A 19,966-nucleotide genomic window follows, 5' to 3' on the forward strand; every position below is an offset into this window, starting at 1 on the left:
CTGATGGTCCAGCCCAGCCCCAACGAGTCACTCCACGGCCCTCAGGAGCACAGCCAAACTGCCGCATGCGGTCAGAGACTGTGACCCACCCCTGCGCATTCAGCTGCGCCTCCTGCGGCTTCCCCTGGAGCCTGTCCCGCCAGGCTGGCCCTTGCTGGTCCCCTCGCCCCCGCCCCTGTCCTATGCCCTCCCCTGGCTAGCCCTTACTTGCTCTGGAGCCCTCAGGTCAGGGGTCACCCTCTCCAAGAACTCGAGGTCCTCCCTGTGCCCCTCAGCTGCCCGTCATTCCCTTCCAGAGCTCTGGTCACACCTCGCACGCTACGCTGTCTGTCTGTCTGTCTGTCTGTCTCCACCGAATGAGCCAGAGCACGGGCTACGGGGTCAGACCCTCCTGGATTTGCCCCCAGCTCCTCCGTGGTGGACTGTGTGACATGGGCAAGACCTCTCTCTCTCTAAGCCTCAGTCTCCCTACCTGTCAAATGGGGATAACCATACCCACCTGGAAGAAGGTATGTGCAGAGGATGTCTGCTAAGGGCCGGCCCTGGGCCTGCCCCGTCAGCCTGCACGGAACCGGCACCTCTGTCACCCTCTTCTGCAGGTGCCGGGTTCTGAAGACCCTTCACCCGAGGCCCCTCTCCCTAGGAAGCCCCGCCCCACCCCGCCCCTCCTCCTGGTTACCTCGGAAGCCCTTGCCCCTGGGGGGCCCCTCGCAGGCCCTGCCGCTGGCCTGCGCGCACACCTCGTTGGTCTCCTGGCCTTTGCTCAGACCCAGCTCGATCCCCGGGCCCCGGTGGCCGAACAGTCGGTTGTCCAGGCCCAGCTGCTCCGAGGAGGCCTGGCCGTAGAGGGAGCCGTTGTGCTGAAGGAAGCCCACCAGCCCTGCCCCGTCCAGCTCCTGGCTCTCGGCGCTGTCTGAGGCGGGCTCTGAGAAGCTGTAGTAGATGGGCTGGATGCGGTGGGCATGCGGCGGCTGCAGCAGCGTGTACTCAAAGGTGATGGAGGGGCTTTTGCCGTTCTGGTTCCACACCTGGGGGAGGAGAAGAAGTGGGATCCCAGCCCTTCCTCGCCCCAGCCCCTTCCCCACCAACCTGGAGTGGCGGCTGAGGCCCACTGCCCACAGGCCCCTTGAGGACGGAAGACGCTCGTCCCTGAGCTGCAAAAGGGTTTCCTGCTGCGGCCTGCAGCTGAGTCCTTCCCAGGGACTCACCCTTGACCGAAGAACGCTGCCACGCCCACCCAAGGCTATGCGTGGCCCCAGGGGCAGTCCGTGTCCAAAGACGGGCGAGCACGGCCCGGGAGGGGGCCGTCCACCCCAGGCACAGGGAGTGAAGGGTGCGCGGGGTGCAGAGAATGTTTTAAAGGTAAGAAAACCAATTAAAACCCAACCTGCATTTTACTATCACCACGTGCCAGAAATCCCAAGTAATAAGAGTGCACTGTCCCCACCACCTTCCCCCCAGAGCCCCCCACTGCCAGCCGAGCAGAAGTGCCAGGGCCCAGGCCCCTGAGGACCATCCCAGCATCAGAGGTGACTGGGGGATGGGCTGAGGCTTCTGTCGAGACTGCATCGCCCCCCAGCTTTTTCCCCTGCCTGTCCTGCTCCCCCCGCTGAGTGCTCGTGGCTCTTTCCAGGGACGCCGCCTAAGTCAGCTGGTGTCAGAAGCCCCAGGAAGCAGCTCTCAAATGGGAGTTTGGAGCAGGATCCCCCGCCAGCAGGGGCGACACGAGCCCTCCCTGGTGGTGCATGGACCCCTGAGATCCCCCCAGGTGGCAGGCTGGAATGAGACATCAGAGGAAGAAAATGTGCTTTGGGTGCCATGTCTCAAGTGTTGGGAGTTGGCCGGGCTTGGGGTGTACCTTGAGAAAGGAGAAAGTTCTATGGAATGTGGCGCTTTGGAGATAGACAGTGAAAGGTTAGGGTGACATCACCACCAAACCTCCAACCTAAGGCCAAGCCAGAGGGCCTCCTAGGTGTTACACAGAGACTCGCATGTCCTCCAGCAGGGCCAGAAAAGGTAGAAGAGAGTCAGAGAGCCGGGGCGTGTTGGCTTCTCCACCTCGCCAAGAGCCCGACCGGGAGGAGACTTGGGGCATGGGGGTCTGAGTCAATCTGCTTAAAAATTTTGAAATCTCAGATTCCCCTGAATCTTTGAGCCTAAAAAGTGGCCATTCCTCGCTGTTAAGGCCAGCACCTGGCCCTCGCCTGAAGATGGTACGGAGACCTCTGCCTCCCTGAGGCCCTTGCCCACCTCCTCCCCAGGCCACCTGGCTGATGGCTCACGTTAAGTGCCCTCTTCACCTACTCAGGGGAGCCCCGGGGCTGCTCGGGGGAGAAGGGGCCGTCGGCAACGACCCTGCAGAACCAGCCGCGGCAGACAGCAGAAGCTGAGCCTGGATGGGGGGAGTCTCTCCTATGGGGGCCCTGGCTCAGGATGGAGGAGGGACCACGTTCGCAAGCACCCCGGAGAAGGTGAGGCCGACACTGAGGGGAGGACCCGTGCTGGCACCACCACAGCGGACGACAGAAGAGGGAGGAAAAGGCTGGAAAAGCCGCCAGGTGACTATTTTCTGCAGGATCACCTGGAGGACATTCCGGCCGCCACAGTGAAAGGAAGCGTGGTGGTGAAGAGTCACCAACACCACTCAGCGGGACACCTAGAGGGATGGTGTTGGGTGCCCTCATAGGCCAGGGCCGGTGGCAGGAGATGCGAGTACAGAGCTGAACTGTCCATGATAATCAGAGCAAGGGGGCTCAGGTACCGTAACAAGCAATAAGGTTGACACGGTAGCCAGGGAGCTTGAGCCGCCTTTGGACACGGCTGATAGAACAAAGGACTCCTAGGGGACAAACGCATGGGCCCAGAAAAGGTTCTTCTCAATCTGTATGATCAGAAGAAATCGAGGGTGGATGATCACGAAGCAGAGGGCAGCTGCCACGTAAGAGTAACTGTCCCTGCCCGGTTTCCTGGACCACTTTTTAGACCCAGAATCTGCTGAAGGATGGAACAGCCAGATCCCCGGGAAGAAGGATCCCCAACTAACTGATATGGTCATGACTCCCCCAGTTCTTCCGCCAAAGAGCCCACAGCTGTTTACTTGGTGAGCTGCTCAGTGGAGAAACGGGTAGACATTGTGGGACCAGGGTTCATGTTGTCACTGTTAACCAGGGACCCAAAGCATCATAACTGTCCCCGTTACGGTGAGAGCACGTGGATGACAAGTAATGGCCCAAACAAGGCCCAGGTCCGGCTGACAGTCTATCCGCTGGATCCAAGGCTCACCCAGCCCCCAAACGCATAACTGGGAGTCAGCAGAGCTCTCCTGTTGGCTCCTTGACCTGGGCGGGGAGTAAATCAGAAACCATATTGCATCCTGGGGGGAAAACACAGAGATTAGTGCCGCTCAAAGACCTAAAGGATGCAGGGGTGCTGATCCCATCATAGCCCCCATTTAATTCCACAGTTTGGCCCCTGCAAAAGCAAGACAGATCCAGGAGGGTGGCAGTGAATTCCTGCAAGCTCGACCGAGCAGTAGCCCCAGTTGCAGCTTTGGGACTGATGTGGCATCTTTTCTAGAGCAGATTAACATGCCCTCAAGTTGACCATATGTGGCCATCCATCTGGCAAATTCTTTTCTACCCCCATCAGGAAGGAGAAGCGGAAGCAGCTCTGTTTCACACATTTACAGTTCTGACCCAGGGCTATGGTGACTGTCCCGCTTCCCGTCATAACACAGTACAAACGGGTCTGGACCATCCTACAGAACATGACATTGGTCCTCTACGTTGACGACATCATGTTCATCAGACCTGATGAGCAGGAAGGGGCACTGGAGGCCTTGGTAAAACATACGTATTCCAGAGGATAGGAGATTAACCCCTGTGAAGACTGGCCCCACATCAGTGAAAATCTCAGGGTCCAGTAGTCTAGGGCAGAACAAGACATCTCCTTGAAAATAAAGGGAAACTTATAATATCTCATCCCCCCAATCATGAAGAATTTTGGACACAACATATTCCACATCAGGGAATATTGGTCCAATCCATATACTGGATTTGCCTTGAGTGGGGTCCTGAGGAGAAAGGGCTCTGCAGGAGGTCCAGGCTGTGGTGCAAGCAGCCCACCACCTGGGCTGTAATACCCAGCAGCCCCTGCAGTAATAAAGGTGTCTGTGGTGGGGAAAGATGGACTGTGGAGTTTCTGGCAAACTTTGTTAAGAAAATGATAACGTAGACCCCTAGTATTCTAGAGGAAGGCCATATCACCTAAAATAAATAGACGTTATTTGAGAAAAGCTCCTGGTGTGCTATCAGGCCCTACTAGAGATGACCCTTTGACCACAGGACATCAAGTGACCCACACAGCCAGAGCCGAACATTATAACATGAGGCCTCTCAACTCCGTTAAGTTACGGGGTCAGGAGGGCCCAGCAGCAATCCAGGGCTAGAGGGACGGAAAGCTCATCAGCAGGTGACCCAATCTCCCAGCATCCAAGACTCTTAGCTCACAGCTACGGCTGCACCGTGTACCCTTAGGATGAAGACGGAGAGGAGCAAAATGGCAAAACTTGACTCTGAGCTGGGTCAGATGGTCTGGGGGTGCGAGCTGAAAATGGGATCTGATTCAGGGTAGCCCTGAAAAGTTGCTGTGAAGGAAAATCCTCCCAGAGGGCTTCAGGCAGTACATGTAAGGTGGTCACCCAATTTGTTTGGCAGGCAGAGTGGCCCTAAGTAAGAATAAATACTGACTCGTGGGCAGTGCACTTGGCTTGGCCGGTTGGTCAGAAGCCTGGATGGAAAAGACTTTAAGATCGGGGATGAGGAGGTCTGGAGAAGACACGCGTGGTTGGATCAATGGAGGAGACATAACACGTGAAGGTCTCTGGATCACCTGTTAATGCACACTATGGGGTGCCCACCCTGGGACGGGCACGAAACAACCGGGTGAGAGATAGAACGTCTTTGCCACCTGCCATGGGCCAGCCTCTGGCATTGGTCAGGTGGGTGGGCTCTGTCCCCACCGTATCCCTCAGCCTCCATGAAAGCCGGCAGGCCTCCAAGAGCCTCTTGACATCACCTGACTTCAGTGATAATTCCTCTGCATTTTCAGATCTGGGGCACCAAGCGGCAATGCCATTCATTTCTAGACAGTAGCCACGGGAAAAGTCCCGGCACGCTGGCCATAACAAGCCAAACTCTCTTGCCCTCTACTCATGCCCCATGCACTCCCCCCCAGAAGCCATGAGCATCCTGGGTGCAGCGTCAGGGGGACGGCCATGACAAGCACTGCCATGGTCCCTCAGCATCGAGGACCTGGCGGGAATGCCACAGTGTCATGGGGCCGAGGGTAGGGAAGTACATGGGGGGCTTGAACCCCCAACTGTGGAGTGTGGAGTGGGTCCTGCATCCCTGTACCCCATCCAGCCTTCTGTTCTCATCTCCCCACACAGTTCCTGATGCCCTGCACAGAACCTCCTGCTGTGCACGTCCTCCAGGGGTGCTAACAGAGGGAAGGAAGGAAGGAAGGAAGGAAGGAAGGAAGGAAGGAAGGAAGGAAGGAAGGAAGGAGGGAGGGAGGGAGGGGAGAGAGGAGGGAGGGGAGGGAGGAGAAGGAGAGGAGGTTCACACAAGTGAGAGGGTGAGCGAGCCGGTGCTTGGGTGAGCAAGTGAACAGGTAAATGAATTAATGAGTAAATGGGAGACTAGTGAAGGAATGAAAATCTGAGTGAGGGCTGGGATGAGGGAGTGACTCAGTGAGTGAACGAGGGACTGAAGGAATGAGGCCCACCCCGAGCTGCGCGGAGTCGCTGGCCCGGAGGCCCCGGCCTGCTGCCGGCTTCTGGGGAAGCCCCGGAGCCGCGGCCCACGCACCATGACGTTCAGGCCCTGGTTGGTGGGCCCCTGCGCCACGATGTACTCGATTCCCGTCTCGTACACGTCCATGGGCCGCCGGTACTTGACCACGGTGCCGGCGATGTTGAAGTTCTTGGGGCTGTCCACCTTGAAGTTGCCATTGAAGAAGTAGTAGCCGGCTTCATCTGCAAGAGCTGAAAGGGCACAGCTGCCTGGTCACCTGAGCCGGAGCGGCCGGAGCGGGGATGGAGGGGCAGGGAGGGGCAGGACCTCGCGCTCGGGGCCTCTGGCCGGCCTGTGGATCCCCGTGACCCTCCCCAAACACCCAAAGACAGGAGAGTCCATGTCGTGGGAGTGGGGCGCTCTGTTTGCGCACGGCATGTGGCCCTGGCCAGGGAGACGTGGGTCCTCCTTCCTATCAGCCTACAATAAACAAGGGCTTGTCTGGACCACTGAAGATGGCTGGCCCAGGGCCCACGTGGTCCTGCCGTTCCGGCCGCCTCCGAAGGGGCTGGGGCTGAGAGGTGATGAAAAACGTAGGGACCAAGCGGCCAGGTCGAGACACACGCTGGACAGCCGGTGTCCGCCAGGTTGGGGCCGGGCCACCCTGCCTGGCTCTGCTGCAGACTTCCCCATGTGAGCCGGGGTGAGTTGGCACCCCCAGCTTCCCCTCCCCCGACATGGGGAGGGGACCGCAGTGTCCCGCCAGGGCCCACGCTGAGCGACCCTGCAGCCCTGTCCCAGCGGCCCCAGCGGGCCCTACCTGACCACCCCAAGCTGACCAGTTCCGTGCTCTCGCTGGGAGCGTGACATTCTGCCGCCCAGACCGGGGGAGCCGGCTGACCACTTGCCGGATCGGCCCATTCTCCCCGGTATGGCTCCCAGTCAGCCCCTCTCTGAGGCAGGGTGCCGGTGGACACGTGGAACCAAGGGCTTCAGAGAGACATCCACTCCCAGAACTGGAGCGAGATGACGCCCAGACAGCGGGAACGCACATGCAGCCCCCCGCAATGGGCTGGGACATCCGTCCAGAGCCGGGGCGGCTGGCCCTCCCTGGGGGCCCCGGGGCCGGGGGGCAGGGCTCCACCTCGGGGACAGTGTGTCTTCCAGAGGGTTTCTTTAGAGCCCGTTCCAGGAACTGGCCCGAAGGTGGGGAAGAGTTCAGCTTCCAAAGCTCCTGATGCAACTCCGAGCAGAGGAGACGGGCGGTTAATTTATTATCAGGCAGATGCAGCAAGCAGGACGCGTCTGCTGGAAAAACACCCTCCGTGTGGCAGCGTCGAAAACTAACGGGGATAAGAGCCGGAGCTGGGCGAGGGGGACACGTAGGGGCTGGGTTTGTGCACAGGGTTAAATCCCCGGCCCGCGTCCAAAACCTGTTTCCTGACAGTAATGACCTTCCTTCCTGCGGCTTTCCCAGTGCTCTGAGGCCGCCCTTGGTATTTCCACGCGTCTGTTTCAAGAACGATGGCTTTGCAGCCAGCTCTGGGAACACGGTGTTTCCTGGCCTCACCACCCTCCCAGCGGGCCACAGAGCAACCGGCCTGGCAGAGGCCTGGCCCCCGTGCTCGGGCCGCAGGGGCTGGGGCCTGGAGCGTGCAGACCCGCCGGCTGGGGGCTGGAGCTCAGGGCCCCAGGCACTGGGGCCCCGGGGCCTGAAGGACTGAGAGCCCGTGCTGGGTTCAACCTTGAGGACCTTTAGCAAAGACCCACCGTCCACCCCAGTGTCCCCTTAGAAGGGTGGTCGCGCCCCACCAGCCCTGGCCCCCGAGAAGCTGCCCTGAGAGGGAGGGAGGTGAGCCCTGCCCGGGTCCCCCACCTGCCCTGTGCAGATCGGCTCACAGATGTCAGTACCTGCCCTCCTCGGCCAGAAGGGGCTCCCTCCGGGGTGCAGACAAGGTGCCTTGCCCCGCCAACTTCCCACTACACAGGGAGCCCTTCCAGAAATTGTCACCAACATGGGGCCTCACCGCCTCAGCCACCGTGCAAATGACGCCAGAATCCTCAAGTCAAGGACCCCCACTGAATCCAGCTTCCCACCAGAGACAGCCCAGTGGCCAAAACATCAACTTGAGGGACCCAGATGGGAGTTTGAACCCCACCCCTGCTTCTCGTCACCCTTGGCCTCAGACTCCTTCTCGCTCTGCCTCAACCTTCTCAGCCCCAGAGTCTCACTCCTCGGACCTGGGGGGGCAGCGGGGGGAGCAGAGAGGCCGCCGCCAGCACCTCCAGCTTTTGCCTGTGCCTGGCCCTCCAGGGACAGGGAACTCACTGCCTGAGTCATGACCCCCGCCATTATTAAGCAACTCTGAGTGCAAGACCTCTGCACACATGGGGGTGAGGTCAGCTTCCCTAAGACCCCCCCCCACCCCGCCACATGCTACACACATGCACCCGGGTCAAGCTCTGGCTTCTGGGGCCATCCCTCTCCTGCAAGAAGGGACCCAAGGTCAAGTGTCCCCCGTCCACACATAACCCACACATTTCACCCCATGCAAAGCCATAAGCCCCTGTGAAGCCACCCAGGCCCCACATACACACCTAGGACGTCCGCAGACTTCTTCCGCTCCACGATCTGGATGTCTCGGGCGCCGGCCGGGATGTGGGTCACCAGAGAGTAACCTGGGGGAGACGGAACGACGGTGAGCAGCAGGTCGGCTGTGGCCACCGCCTCTCGATTGGAAAGGCGACTCTGGATTGCAGTCACCACCGTCCTGCACTCCCGGTGTGTGAGGGGCAGTGTCTAAGGGCAGCCCCTCCCCGCTTCCAGAGCTGGGCACCTGGGGCCCGAGAGGCAAGTCCAAGAGCTGCCGGAACACGCCCTGCCACGGGAGAGCTGACCCGCCGCTCCGGCACGGCCCCAGCATTCCCCGGTTCCGAGACACTTTCCTACCAAGGCTGTGGGTGACGCTCCCTGGTACCTGCCCTGTTCCTCCCGAGGCACACCACAGGCCACGGGGACCGTACATCTGCTGGAGTCAACATACTTGGGTCCTGCTCTGCCACTATCACCAAGGTGACCCTGAGCAGGCTGCTGGAGCACTTGGGCCTCAGTTTTCTCGCCTGTACAGGGATGACGGCCCCCACTCCAGATGACGGAGGAGATTCTGGGTAGCACAGAGCCTGGCCCTGAGGGCGTCGTCACTGGTGTTATTTTAGAAACCCACATTGTCGTACCATCACGTTGATTGTAAAGGCTTGCTACATTCAAAGGTGTAAATGAGAAAGTACGAGGCCCCAGCTCAGGGCCTGTCATCGAAGGCCCCGGTCAGGTGGGGCGGCAGGCCACGGAGACCCTCACAGAGCCCCCAGCAAAGGGACCAAGGGTCTTGGGGGGCGGAGGTCTGACGAAGGGACCGTGCTGCCAGCAGGTGGTAGAGGGTTTGCTGGGAGAAGGAGGCGAGATTTTTTTAAAGCCCTCAGAATGAAAAGCCTTCCAGGAGAAGATGGCGAGGGGGTTCTCGAATCAGGTTTGCTGGGGCCGATGCTCAAGTCACCCATAGGGGCAGCACATGGGCCCGCCTGCCGGGTGAGCTGCTCCTGCCGGCCGCCCCCCTTTACAGCCCCCTGAAGACCCTGAGCTGGTCCTTCCGGCCAGCGGGGTGCACCTAAATGCTTAACCACTGGCTCTCTTGGCAGGAGGGCAGGAGCAGCTGTGACCTGCAGTATCGGCCGGTTTCCGGAGTACAAGCGCTTCCACCCACTGTGGCCGATTTCAAGCTGCCAGCTTGCGTCGCTGGGCGCAGAGTCGGGAAAAGGGACACAGTCGTTTACCTGCTCCCCTAGTATTTCCAGCTGACAGACACAATAGTTATAGAGGTAAAACGATTAGGAAATGGTGACTTTGCTTAAATATCATTTACTTAAATGAAGGTTTATATGTGTTAATTTTTAAATTGGCAACCAGCTCCGAGATTCTTCACCATAGCTACCACACATCTACCAGGGGAGCTTGTGGGTCAGTGCTTAGGACCACAGACCCGGGAGCAGGCTGTCTGGGTTCACACCCACCTCTGCCTCTTCTGGCTATGTGACTTTAACCTAGTTTCTTAACCTCTCTGTTTCCACATCTGTAAAATGACAACAGTGGTAGTCTCTGCCCGGAGTCGAGAGCTGGAAGCGAGTTAACCGTGCTGCACTTGGCTCCGTGCACAGAAAGCACTTGGTAGAGTTATAGGTGGGCTTGGTTAAGGGTCAGCCCCGGATCCCCAAGCTGAGAGCTCCATGCGGGCATGAACCTTACTGCAGCGCCTGGCACCCAGGAGGCGCTCAGAAAGAGACGCATCCTCTGAACCCTGCCTCTGCCAGCTCCACGCCCCAGGATCTGGCGGAAGGTCCCAGAAGCAGGTTTGTGAAAGGAAGGGAGGAAAGGCGCGATGTCTTTGCCCGTGCCCCTCCCATAGCGAGGCCTCTGAAGAAAGCGGCCTCTGCCCGCTGTGCTCGCCATGCCTTATTCAGACCCCTGTCCGGCTGGGCTTCCGCTAAAGACTCCCCTCCTTTCCTTACCCTGCCTCTCCTCAGTCGGCATGTCCATCCCTGGGTCCCTCGTCCAAGCCCTAACTCTAACTCCGAAATTGTCCGTCCCCTCCACCTCCAGGACACGTGGGGGTCCCGACAGCCAGGTCCTTGGGGGCTCTCAAGGGGTTGGTTCAAGTCCAGACGCGCCTGGCCTCACTGGGGGACCTCGAGCCGGCAAGTCCCGCCCTGGGCCTCAGTTTCCCCATCTGTTAAATGGGTTTCAAGCTGCCCTACCTTTCCCAGTCTGGAGGCTGTGATAACCCAGTTTAATCCCACAAGCGTTAACTGAGACCCAGGAATGTATTCAGTTCAAGACTGAGTATTGTAAGCAACATCCTTCCAAAAGTGCAAAGTCCTAAAGCATTCACAGACCCCCCTGCCCGTCCCTCTCCCAACCCTCAGGAGGTCTGGACCAGAGCTGCATGCAAACATGAAGCCAAATGGGCACAGCCGTGAAAACTGACAAGCTGCTGCCTGGGGAAGAAAGGGGCTGGCTCTGTGCTGCGGTCGGCCCGCAGCTGGCGGGAGCCTGGGCACCCCTTCAGCCCTTGAAACTCGGGTTTGAGAGCTTAGGCCCCAGAATCTGTGTGCCCAGACATCAATCTCATATCAGCGGTGAGGACGGAACACGTGCCTCAGTTTCCCCCTTTTAAGAATGGTATTAACATCTCCCTGGAGGTTGCGCTTAGGTCAAATGGGGTCCCCAAGCCCCGTGAGCACTGCGGCACCTGGTATCCAGCAGGTGCTCAACACAGAGCTGCTCCTCTTCCTATAGCCCATGGGGGCCTTACAGAGCCACTGGCCAGCCCTGCTGGGCCTGGGTGGAGGATCCGGGGGCCCAGGAGGGGAAGGACCCTGCACAGTCACTTAGCAGCTGGCGGCGGGATCCCACGGGCCCTGGACCCAGAGCAGCAGGGGCTCTTACCCAGGTGGGCGTTCCCCTTGCGGTAGTTGCCTGTCACGTGGGTGCAGCTGCTTCCGTCCCCCTGGCAGACGCCACACTTGTCCAGCGTGTGGGTGGAGAAGAGCACACCGTCACAGCCGATGGGCTGCAGGAAGGGAGGTGGAGAGGCTGCTGGGAGGGCGCTGAGGCCCGGGCCCCGGGGCCGCCACTGCCTGGGCGGACAGGCGGGCGGCCGGCGCAAGGAGACCGGTGGTACTTCTGCTACAATGTTGAACAACCTCACATTTTCCAGACACGCAGACCCCTCGCAGGTCGGCAAGCTTGCAGGACGTGCCGTCGCGGGCGGGGACCATGAGCTGCCGCTGGCCGTCCGCGGTGGTGCAGTGCAGGTCGCACGGCTTGCTGGAGATGTGTACGTAGTCATCTGATGGGGGAGACAGGGTCTCAGGGCAGCTGGGGGGCCAGAGTCAGGGACTTCCCCTCCCCCTCACCGAGACAGCACTTCTTTCAAGGCACAGATGGGGAAACAGAGGCCTGGAGAATGGAAAGAACTTGCCCGGGGTCTCAGTGGCAGAAACGGACCAAGATGCAGGTGATCTGGCCCAGCCCAGGCTCCGGAAGTCCAGCCTCTGCCTCCCTGTGAGTGGGGGGGCAGTGTCCCCTCTGCAGGAGGTCTGAGCCGACTTGATGGCCCTGGGCTGCCGGTGGTCCTGGGGACCCTGCACTTACCCGGTGAGCGGGAGAGCCCAAGTCATTCACACCGCCGCCTGAACTACTTATGACCTTCGACAAGACCCCTCCCTCTGGGCCTGTTTCCCCACCTGCCTACCCACTGGACGAGGACATTCCCTCCCACAGTCCCCAGGAGGTGGCCGTCAGGTACAGATCCTGCCAGGGAATTCCCTGCTGGGTGGCCCAGGGCCACAGTACCAGGATAGAGCGGCTTCCACTGGTGCGTCCGCCCGTTGTACACACGGGAGTTGAAGGAGATGCACTGCTCCTCGCGGAAGCTCCTCCCGTCCGGCGGACACTCCTGGGAAGCGGGAAGACAGGGCGGGAGGCTCTGGGAGGGACTCGGCCCGACAAAAGCATGTTTGTCCAGGCGGAGCAGGAAGTGGCTCTCCGCCTCGCTCTCAGTCTCTCGGGCTCTCCGGACGGAGGGAGGGAGGACCAGGCCTCCAGCACCCACGTGTGCTGGCCCTCCCCGTGCTCTGGGCTGGATCCTTTCAGCCCCACCACCCTGGCCTTCTCCCCGGCTGCACACGGAGCGGCAGGGACACCGGCCTCGGCTGTGCTCGCGCGGGGTCCCCACTCGCCCCGCATCCTCGGGCAGGGGCCCATCTGTGTGTCCGCAGCCGTAGCCACAGTGCCTGGGACACGGGCATTGACTGCGTGGGCTTGACTTCGCAGAAGAGGAGCCCATGGGGCAGAGGGGAGGGGCCTGTGCGGGGCCCAGCTGCTCACGCCGCGGCCAGGAGCCGAACTGGGCCAGGGCTCCCTCCCGAGCTCACGTCAGGAGGGCAGCTGACCGGCGAGGCCAGCACAGAGGCCATGGCCGCTCGCCTCCCTCCAGCCCCTAGCTCCCCACACGTGCCCACACAGACACACAGACACGTGGACGCAGGGACATGGGGACACACAGCATCATCTCTCTGCCCCGCCCCCCGTCCTGGGGGTCCGGTTCAGACTGGCTTTGGCCCCATCGAGAGGTGACCGGAGGCTGAGCCAGAGTCGGCACCTCCTGCCCAGACCCGGCCACCTCGGTGCAGCACGCGACTGACAGAGAAGGTTTGGGTGCTGAGGGCGCAGAGAGCAGAGGCGCGCGCACAGGGGCGGCAGCCGGTGACTTCAGTCCCCCGGGGAGAACCGGGAGCAGGGTTCACCCTGAGTGCAGGGGCCGCGTGCGCCCGTAGACCCCAAACCTTGAGGTCGTGTTGGAGCTCCGCCAGCAGAAGCGGGTCCTTTTCCCCTCATGTGCCCGCAGCCCGCAGTGGGCACCACAGATTTGATCTGATGCAGGAAGGGGGGTTCTGAGCCTGGGGGCCCTCACCACCCAGGCCCAGGACAGAGTGTCCAGAGGGCCCGGGGCCACCAGGAAGCTGCCCTGAGACCTGCCAGAGAAGGGGGGGGGGGGGGGGGGGGGGGGGGTCCCGGCTGGCGGAGCCTCACCTGCACCCTGCAGAGCTGGTACCTCTTGGACGTGCCCGTGCAGGTCCGGTTCCCAGTGCCCATGACAGACGTCCTCCTGGCGGGAGGACATGGGCTGCAGCCCTGACCCTGCTTCTGCTCCTGGGCGGCGTCTGGGCTGCTTCGCCACCGCCCTGCCCCCAACCTGCTCTGCCTCCTCTGACCGAGGCCTCCTTCCTCCCCACTCAAGCCCCGCTGCTCCGCCAGAGCCCTCTCATGTCGCAGGTATTCAGGCAGTTTGAGGGTGTTTCTTAGCCCCTTCTTAGGGGGAGGGGTGAGATCCAATTCACCTCTCTATCCCCAGCGCACAGCAGAGGGTCTTAGGGCACGGAGTTAGTAATAAAATAACAACATTTACCACGCGTAGGCCCTGTGCTGCAGTGCATACACACACACTGCCTCTTGTATTCTCAGAAATGCCAGGTGGGCTCGAGCATAATCTCCACGCCACAGACGAGGAAACTGATGCTCAGAGAGGTTAAGTGACTTGCCCAAGGTCACACAGCTAGGAAGTGGCCGAGGCAAGATTTGAACCCAGGTCTGGCCAACAGTAACCACTGCACCTTATGCTTTCCCCATGTTTATTCAACTCAGGTCTTCAGAAGAGAAGCCCAGGGTGGGCCTGACCCCTCATTGAAAGAGCCCTAGAAATGGAGCAGGATGAACCCCAGGACTCTGTTGCCTGGGACCCAACAGAAGCCACGTCCCCAACGGAGGCCAGTGAAAAGACTGACTTGCTCACTTGGCCTGTGCAGCCTCATACTGAAGACCCCTCCCAGCCCGAGACCCCCCACCCCCACCCCTCAGCCTCTGCCCACCTCCCAGGCCTCCCTTTCCCGTGCAGGCGGCCCCACTTTCACGCCAGCCCCTCAGGGCCACGCGCTCAAGCCCCGCACCTCTGCTGCAGGCAGTGCCGCTCCTGGGACGTCACCCCAGCCCCGCAGCTGCGGGAACACGCTGTCCACTTGGTCCACTCTCCCCACCAGTAGGCGGTGGCATCGGTGCCCGCCTCCAGGCTGTTGGATGTTGGGCTGTTGTCCTGGGTGAGAGGCCCCACGACAGTTAGAAGGAGGCTGGAGCACCTGGCCGGACGGGCCTGCCGTCCCCGTGCCCTGGACAGGAGGACATAGCCCCCTGGGTGGGTTGCTCGAAGCCTGGGCTCAGGTCTCCAGGGCGGTCTCGGGGGGACCTCCCAGGGAGCTGTGGGCCTCAGGTCCTGCCCGATCTGGGGATCTGGAACATCCTGGGAGCTTGGCGGGATCCTGAGGCTGAACCTAACCATCCTTTCTTTCCCCCGAGCAGCCTGGGGCCCGGCCTGGGTTCTGCAGGACCCAAACCCGCCTGTCTACACGCCACACTCCGGGGCTTCTCTCAGAAGGTGAGCGCTCAGCCCCTGTCCTGCCGAATCGGCAAGGACTCTGGAGTGGCCGGAGCCCCGCACTCAGGGGCTGGTCTGACTGGCTTGTAAGGCACGTTCCTGGGAGCGGGAGGGGATCTGGGAAGGCACTCCAGGACCCCCGGACCCCTGCCCCACGTCTGCCGCCCAGCCCTCAGCGTCAGCCCACCTGGGCGAAGGATTGTGCTCCCCACTCACCATGGCCCCTGTGGACGACGCACCCCCAGCCACAAGTGCCAGAGCCAGCAGGGACCAGGCCCAGCGCGAAAGCTGCCATCTGCCATCCATCCTAGGAAGCAAGGGCACAGTCACTGCCAGGCCAGGTCCAGCTCCTCTTCCAGCTGGCTGGAGTCCGCTTCGGGGAAAAGCTCCCGGAGCCCACCCAGTGCTGAGGCCTGAGGTTATCTGGGATTGGTTGCTAGTGGCGGTCTGGTGGCCCTGTTGGGAGGGCTCGATGAATGATTAGAGATGCCTGCACGGGCTTGAGACACTAGGGTGGTGGTGTGCATGCTAAGCCTGCACCACCTGATCTGAGGGCATTTGGGGACATGGGCCACGCTTTGCCTCTGAATAACTGAGCAGCCTGGAGAATGCCTGGAGAGAAACCCAGGGACACCTATAGGCCCAGGCTGCATCCATTGGATGAAGGAGCTGAGGATCGATCCATTACCTTGGCCGGTAGACCCGACCCAAGCAAGAGCACCTTGGGATTTTTATCTGTTCGGCACTTGCTGGCCACATGGGAGAATGATCCTTCCCATCGGCTACATGGAGCGGCTGGAGGGGTCCATGGATGCCACAGACTCTGCCAGGCCCTCTCCCTCCCTGGACACAGCTTCCCCCTGCCCGGAGGGACCCGACGCCGGGCAGAGCCCAGGCATCTGTGCCGCCTCCTTCCCAAGAGAAGACACACAGCTTGTGCCTCTGGAGTGTTGGAGTGAGGGTGGCCGGGGACCACGGGGCTGTCTCCCAAGAGGTCAGCACCCTCAGCCCAAAACACTCCTGGACCTCCCTGCCAGGGGTCAAATCAAGGGGAGCCTGCAGCCTCCTGGGCCCTCAGCCTCCCCTCTCTGTCCCTGAGAGGGAGGAGCGGGGCCTATAGTGGCCTCTGTCCAGGGTTTGTCTCAGGTCCTGAGTGTCACTTGCCAGAGGGTTGGAGGAGTTTCCGAAGCCATCAAGCCCATCCCCCTAGAGCCTGGAACCAGAGAGGGGAGCCAACTCACCCAAAGCCACACAGCCAGGTGGCCGACTAGCCCCCAGACCCCAGAGCAAACTCAGGGACTAATTCCAGGGAAAGAAGGCATGAAAGTCCCCCCTCCCCCACGCCTGCCAGCCCTGAAACCAACTCCACATCTGCCCCCTTCTCTCCTCCTTCAAACCCTCGTTTCCTCACAGCTCAAGCACCTGCAAAATTTCAGGAGTTACGCCAATGACACCCTCACACCCCAAGAATGTCCCTGCCCTCTCTCTGCCCCAGACGAGGCAGCAGCACACCCCGGAGCCTGGAGCCGGAGCCCTTGCGATCCAGCCTGCCACCGCTCCAGCCGGCTGCCGCCCCTCCCCCGCAGGCCTCCATCTGCACCCCCCAGCCTCCTGCAGGCACAGAGGCCCCTCGGCGTCCCATTGGCCAGTCTGTGCCCCGGCTCCTGCCTGCAGGCTGAAGACAGGTGCTGAGCCGGCTGCACACTTGGTTTTCATTAAGGCTCCCAGACACCGCTGGCCGCAGGCCAGGCCCGGCTCACGCGGGATCCATCCCTCCCTGGGGTCCAAAAACAGCCACCGGCCAGCGGGAGAGACTTGCCGTGCAAACAAGGGCTTCAGGCGCGGTAGGCTAGGAGCTGAGGGGCCCCCGTCGCCCGCGCTCGGGAGGGTCTGGACCCCTCCCCACCAGCCCTGCTCCTGTTACATAACGGCTCCCCGAGGGGCCCGGGGATGGCACGCATGCACTCAGGGCCGCATCTCGTGCCCTGGCAGGGCTGCGGCGGGAAGCGAGCCGGGGGGGAGGAGGCCTACCTGGCCGGGGGTCAGCAGGTTGTCCTCGGAAGAAAGGGGCCGAGCCTCTGCTGCGGGCAGGCGGCGCCAGGTGCGCGGTGCGGGGGGAGCCTCGGGGCGCAGAGGGCTGTGGGCTGGGCCTCTCTCCCTTCCTTCTCCTCCCCCTCGCCGCCTCCCTCCTCCACTTCAAAGAGCACCCACGAGAGGGGGTTCCCGGGAGGCGCGCAGCCCAGCGGCAGCTCCGCGGCGCGGCGGCCTTTATAGCTGTCAGGCAGACAGGGAGGAACTCACACTTCCCACCAGGCTGCCCCCCTCCCGCCGCCCGCCGGCCGGCCTGGCGCACACTTTAACCCGCTCCGCGCCTCTGGAGCCCGGCCAGGCCGGCCCAGCTGCCTGCTGACTGCTGCCGCGGCCACGAGCAGGGAGGCCGCCTTCCCGGGTCCAGGACGCGGGACTGCGTGTCCGGGTGTCCAGACGGAGTGCCCACTGGCCTGGGGTCACAGGGGAGGTTGGCGGCGGCAAAGCCGAGCCCCAGGCTTGGTCCGACGGATTTCTGCTTCCAGAGGGGGCCCAGTCTCTGCCACTCCCCAGAATGGAGTCTGGGGTGTATGAGGCATCCAATCCGATAGCTCCGTTTTACGGACGGAGAGACTGAGGTCGAGAGGGGACACCATGCTCTGAGGTCACCCAGCCCGCCTTGGAGAGATTCTCCTGAGAAACGGAGGCCTGAGCAGGCGGAGGGACTGAGGGAGACTCAGCAAGGCTCAGCCGAGGGTTCCGGGGAAGGGACAGAAGTGCCCACGGCCTGCGGACCAGACGGCTAGGATGGCCAGAGCCAGTGGGGGGGGAGGTGCGCGGAACTCTGCAGATGTTCAGCACCAGCTTGGCAGGGCACAGCGGCCTGGCTGGGCGCGGGCCAGCTGGGCAGCCCCTGGCAGGCCGGCGTGGGGCTCCAGCCTGTGTTCCTGCTGAGTCAGAGCGTGGAGCAGAGCACGGAGCCAGCGGCACGCACTCCGGCCCCCGGGCACCCAGGGGGGACCCCAGACATTGCAAGTTGCCCCGGAAACAACGCCAGGCACCCGCCCCACACACCAGGCTCCTTGGAGCCCACCCTCCCCGCACCTCCACACGGTGGGGGTGGAAGTGGGGCGGGCCTGAGCCATTTCATCCATCCCCCTGCCTCTGTGCTGCAGATGGCTCCCAGTGGCGCCTGGAAAGCCCCCCCCCCCTCTGCACCCTCCCTGCCGGAAGGAACTGTGGCGAGCTCCTCCAGTTGCCTCCCTGGGCGACTGAGAATCATTCCACCCCTGGGAAGATTCTGCCACCAACAGGAACGGTCGGGGAGGAGGGCAACCAGAGATGATCCTGAAACCAACAACGCCTGCTGCCCTGCATCGAGTTCTTCCTCTGTGCTGAGAGCTACGAGGTCAGCATCTTTGCTCGCCCCGTTTTACAGATGGACGAACTAAGGCTCCGAGACTGCTGGGTGGTGCCCGGGGTCGCACGTCTGGTGAGCGGCACATCAGGGACCCCAGCGTCCTCACTGAGCACATCCTCTCCATCTGGCAGGTTCTTGTATCACGTTCATCCTCCCCAGGCCCCCTGGGAGGCAGGTCTCATCCATCTCATTTTCCCCCTGGGGCCCCTGAGTTGTTCGGTGGAACCAAGACTCAAACCCAGGTCCACGCTGCCCCCTGGGGTCAGCATGCTGAAGCGCAGACACGATGGAACCCGTCACGCGGCACTGGTGCACGTGCACACACGCATGCACGCACACACACAACCTCACAGGCACACACACGGGCCCACGCTAATGCACACACAGGCACACACACTCACCGACCCCTCACAGACACACTGCTGATCACTCGCACTCTGGGTCCTCTGCCCCCACCCCCGCCCCTCCCGCCAAGCGCCAGGGCTCTGCATCCCCGGGCACACTCCCGAGCTCTCCCGGCATTGCTGGGTCCACGTCCAGCCAGCACCAGGGTGACTAACGGTTTCCCTTGGGAGGGACCCTACAGCCAGCTGACGCAAACACCCCGGCGCCTTCTCTTAGCTCAGAGGGACAGTGCCTGGGAGGCGGGCTGCCACCCCCAGCTCTGGGACCTCTAGCAGGTGTGTGGCCTGGGCGGGCCACACGTCCACCCCCACCCCACCCTCTACCTCCAGAAGCCGGCTGGGGCTCCCCCACCCCGAGGGGCTCCAGCAAGCCCCCAGACTCCAGACCCACCGGGAGCTGTGACCACTGCTTGGTCCACTGGTGGTCTGGGGGTTTCGGAGGGAGACATCAGGGGTCAGGGAAGGCCCCAGGGCCCCTGAAGACCCTAGAAATTGCGGGGGGTGGTTGGTGATAAAGAATCAAGCACAGGCAGGAGGTGCCTCTGAAGGCCTCGTCAAGTGCCAAGCGCAGAGCCACTGTCAGTTCTGGAGAACTGGTCAGGCTGGGCCTCCTGGCGGGGCCTTAGATGCCCTCGGGACCCACCTCATGGGGTCACAGCCAGGCCTGGATGGCAGAACCCAGAGTACCTAAGAAGGCTCTAACCAGCAGCACAGTGGGTGACCGGAAGAGCAGCCCAGGCTCAGAAGAGGCCATGCCTGGGGTCCACGCTCTGCCGTCACCGTGTTGAAGGTTTAATCGTGTTATCTTAGAATTCGTGTTCTCGGAGCGACACTGGATGGGGTGATGGAGTGACGGAGAGACAGAGCTTCTGCTGGGGGACCTCCTACCCCCTGCACCTCTCAGGACTGCCCTCTGCCCTCTGGGGAGCCAGGATCAGACGGAGTCTCCGGTGGGGTCCCAGGCACTCAATCCACGAGCTCCCCATGCCCAAAGGAGCACGACGTTAACAGCAAATAAAAACACTCCTATTGTTCGGGAGAGGCCCTTGGAGGAATGAGAAAGTTTTGTCCTGCTTGGTGAACAAGGGGCTCCCCGTTTTGCACTGAGCCCCACAGGTCACCCAGCGGCCCTCGGAATTGCTGCCTCCCAGCTCTGATGATGCACGGGGCTCCCTGGAGAGTCACTGAAAGAAATGGCTCAGAGCCCCCATCATGGTTCCCGCTGTCCCCTCTCTGGAGCCCTTCTTTCACACCCATCTGGACGTGCTTGGCCCT

At 61.8% G+C, this 19,966-nt stretch overlaps 1 protein-coding gene and 1 long non-coding RNA gene across 7 annotated transcripts in view; one reads left to right on the forward strand and one right to left on the reverse strand.

The window, feature by feature from the left end:
* ADAMTSL2 (ADAMTS like 2) overlaps positions 1-17,115 on the reverse strand; it is a 34,358-nt gene extending 17,243 nt beyond the window's left edge. For 3 of the 5 annotated variants that reach the window (XM_036856118.1, XM_036856117.1, XM_036856121.1), the window contains exons 1-8: positions 14,358-15,140; positions 13,444-13,519; positions 12,205-12,307; positions 11,553-11,698; positions 11,296-11,419; positions 8,394-8,474; positions 5,871-6,046; positions 680-1,028 (exon numbers count right to left, since the gene is read on the reverse strand). In XM_036856118.1, coding sequence (XP_036712013.1) covers positions 680-1,028; positions 5,871-6,046; positions 8,394-8,474; positions 11,296-11,419; positions 11,553-11,698; positions 12,205-12,307; positions 13,444-13,519; positions 14,358-14,743 — 1,441 coding nt within the window. In that variant the 5' untranslated portion in view covers positions 14,744-15,140. Of the gene's footprint in view, positions 1-679; positions 1,029-5,870; positions 6,047-8,393; positions 8,475-11,295; positions 11,420-11,552; positions 11,699-12,204; positions 12,308-13,443; positions 13,520-14,357; positions 15,147-16,870 lie in introns of those variants that run through there. The other 2 variants (XM_036856120.1, XM_036856119.1) reach the window with 2 other exon arrangements.
* On the forward strand, positions 16,617-19,695 carry LOC118897187. 2 transcript variants are annotated; one of them, XR_005020362.1, is made up of 3 exons: positions 16,617-16,683; positions 18,043-18,275; positions 19,502-19,695. It is a non-coding gene; the product is annotated as an uncharacterized LOC118897187 (long non-coding RNA). The 2 variants fall into 2 exon arrangements; XR_005020363.1 differs by lacking the exon at positions 16,617-16,683 and adding an exon at positions 16,864-16,940.
* Positions 19,696-19,966: the final 271 nt, after the last annotated feature.

Source organism: Balaenoptera musculus, chromosome 6, assembly GCF_009873245.2.
Source record: "Balaenoptera musculus isolate JJ_BM4_2016_0621 chromosome 6, mBalMus1.pri.v3, whole genome shotgun sequence".
Lineage (NCBI taxonomy): Eukaryota > Metazoa > Chordata > Mammalia > Artiodactyla > Balaenopteridae > Balaenoptera > Balaenoptera musculus.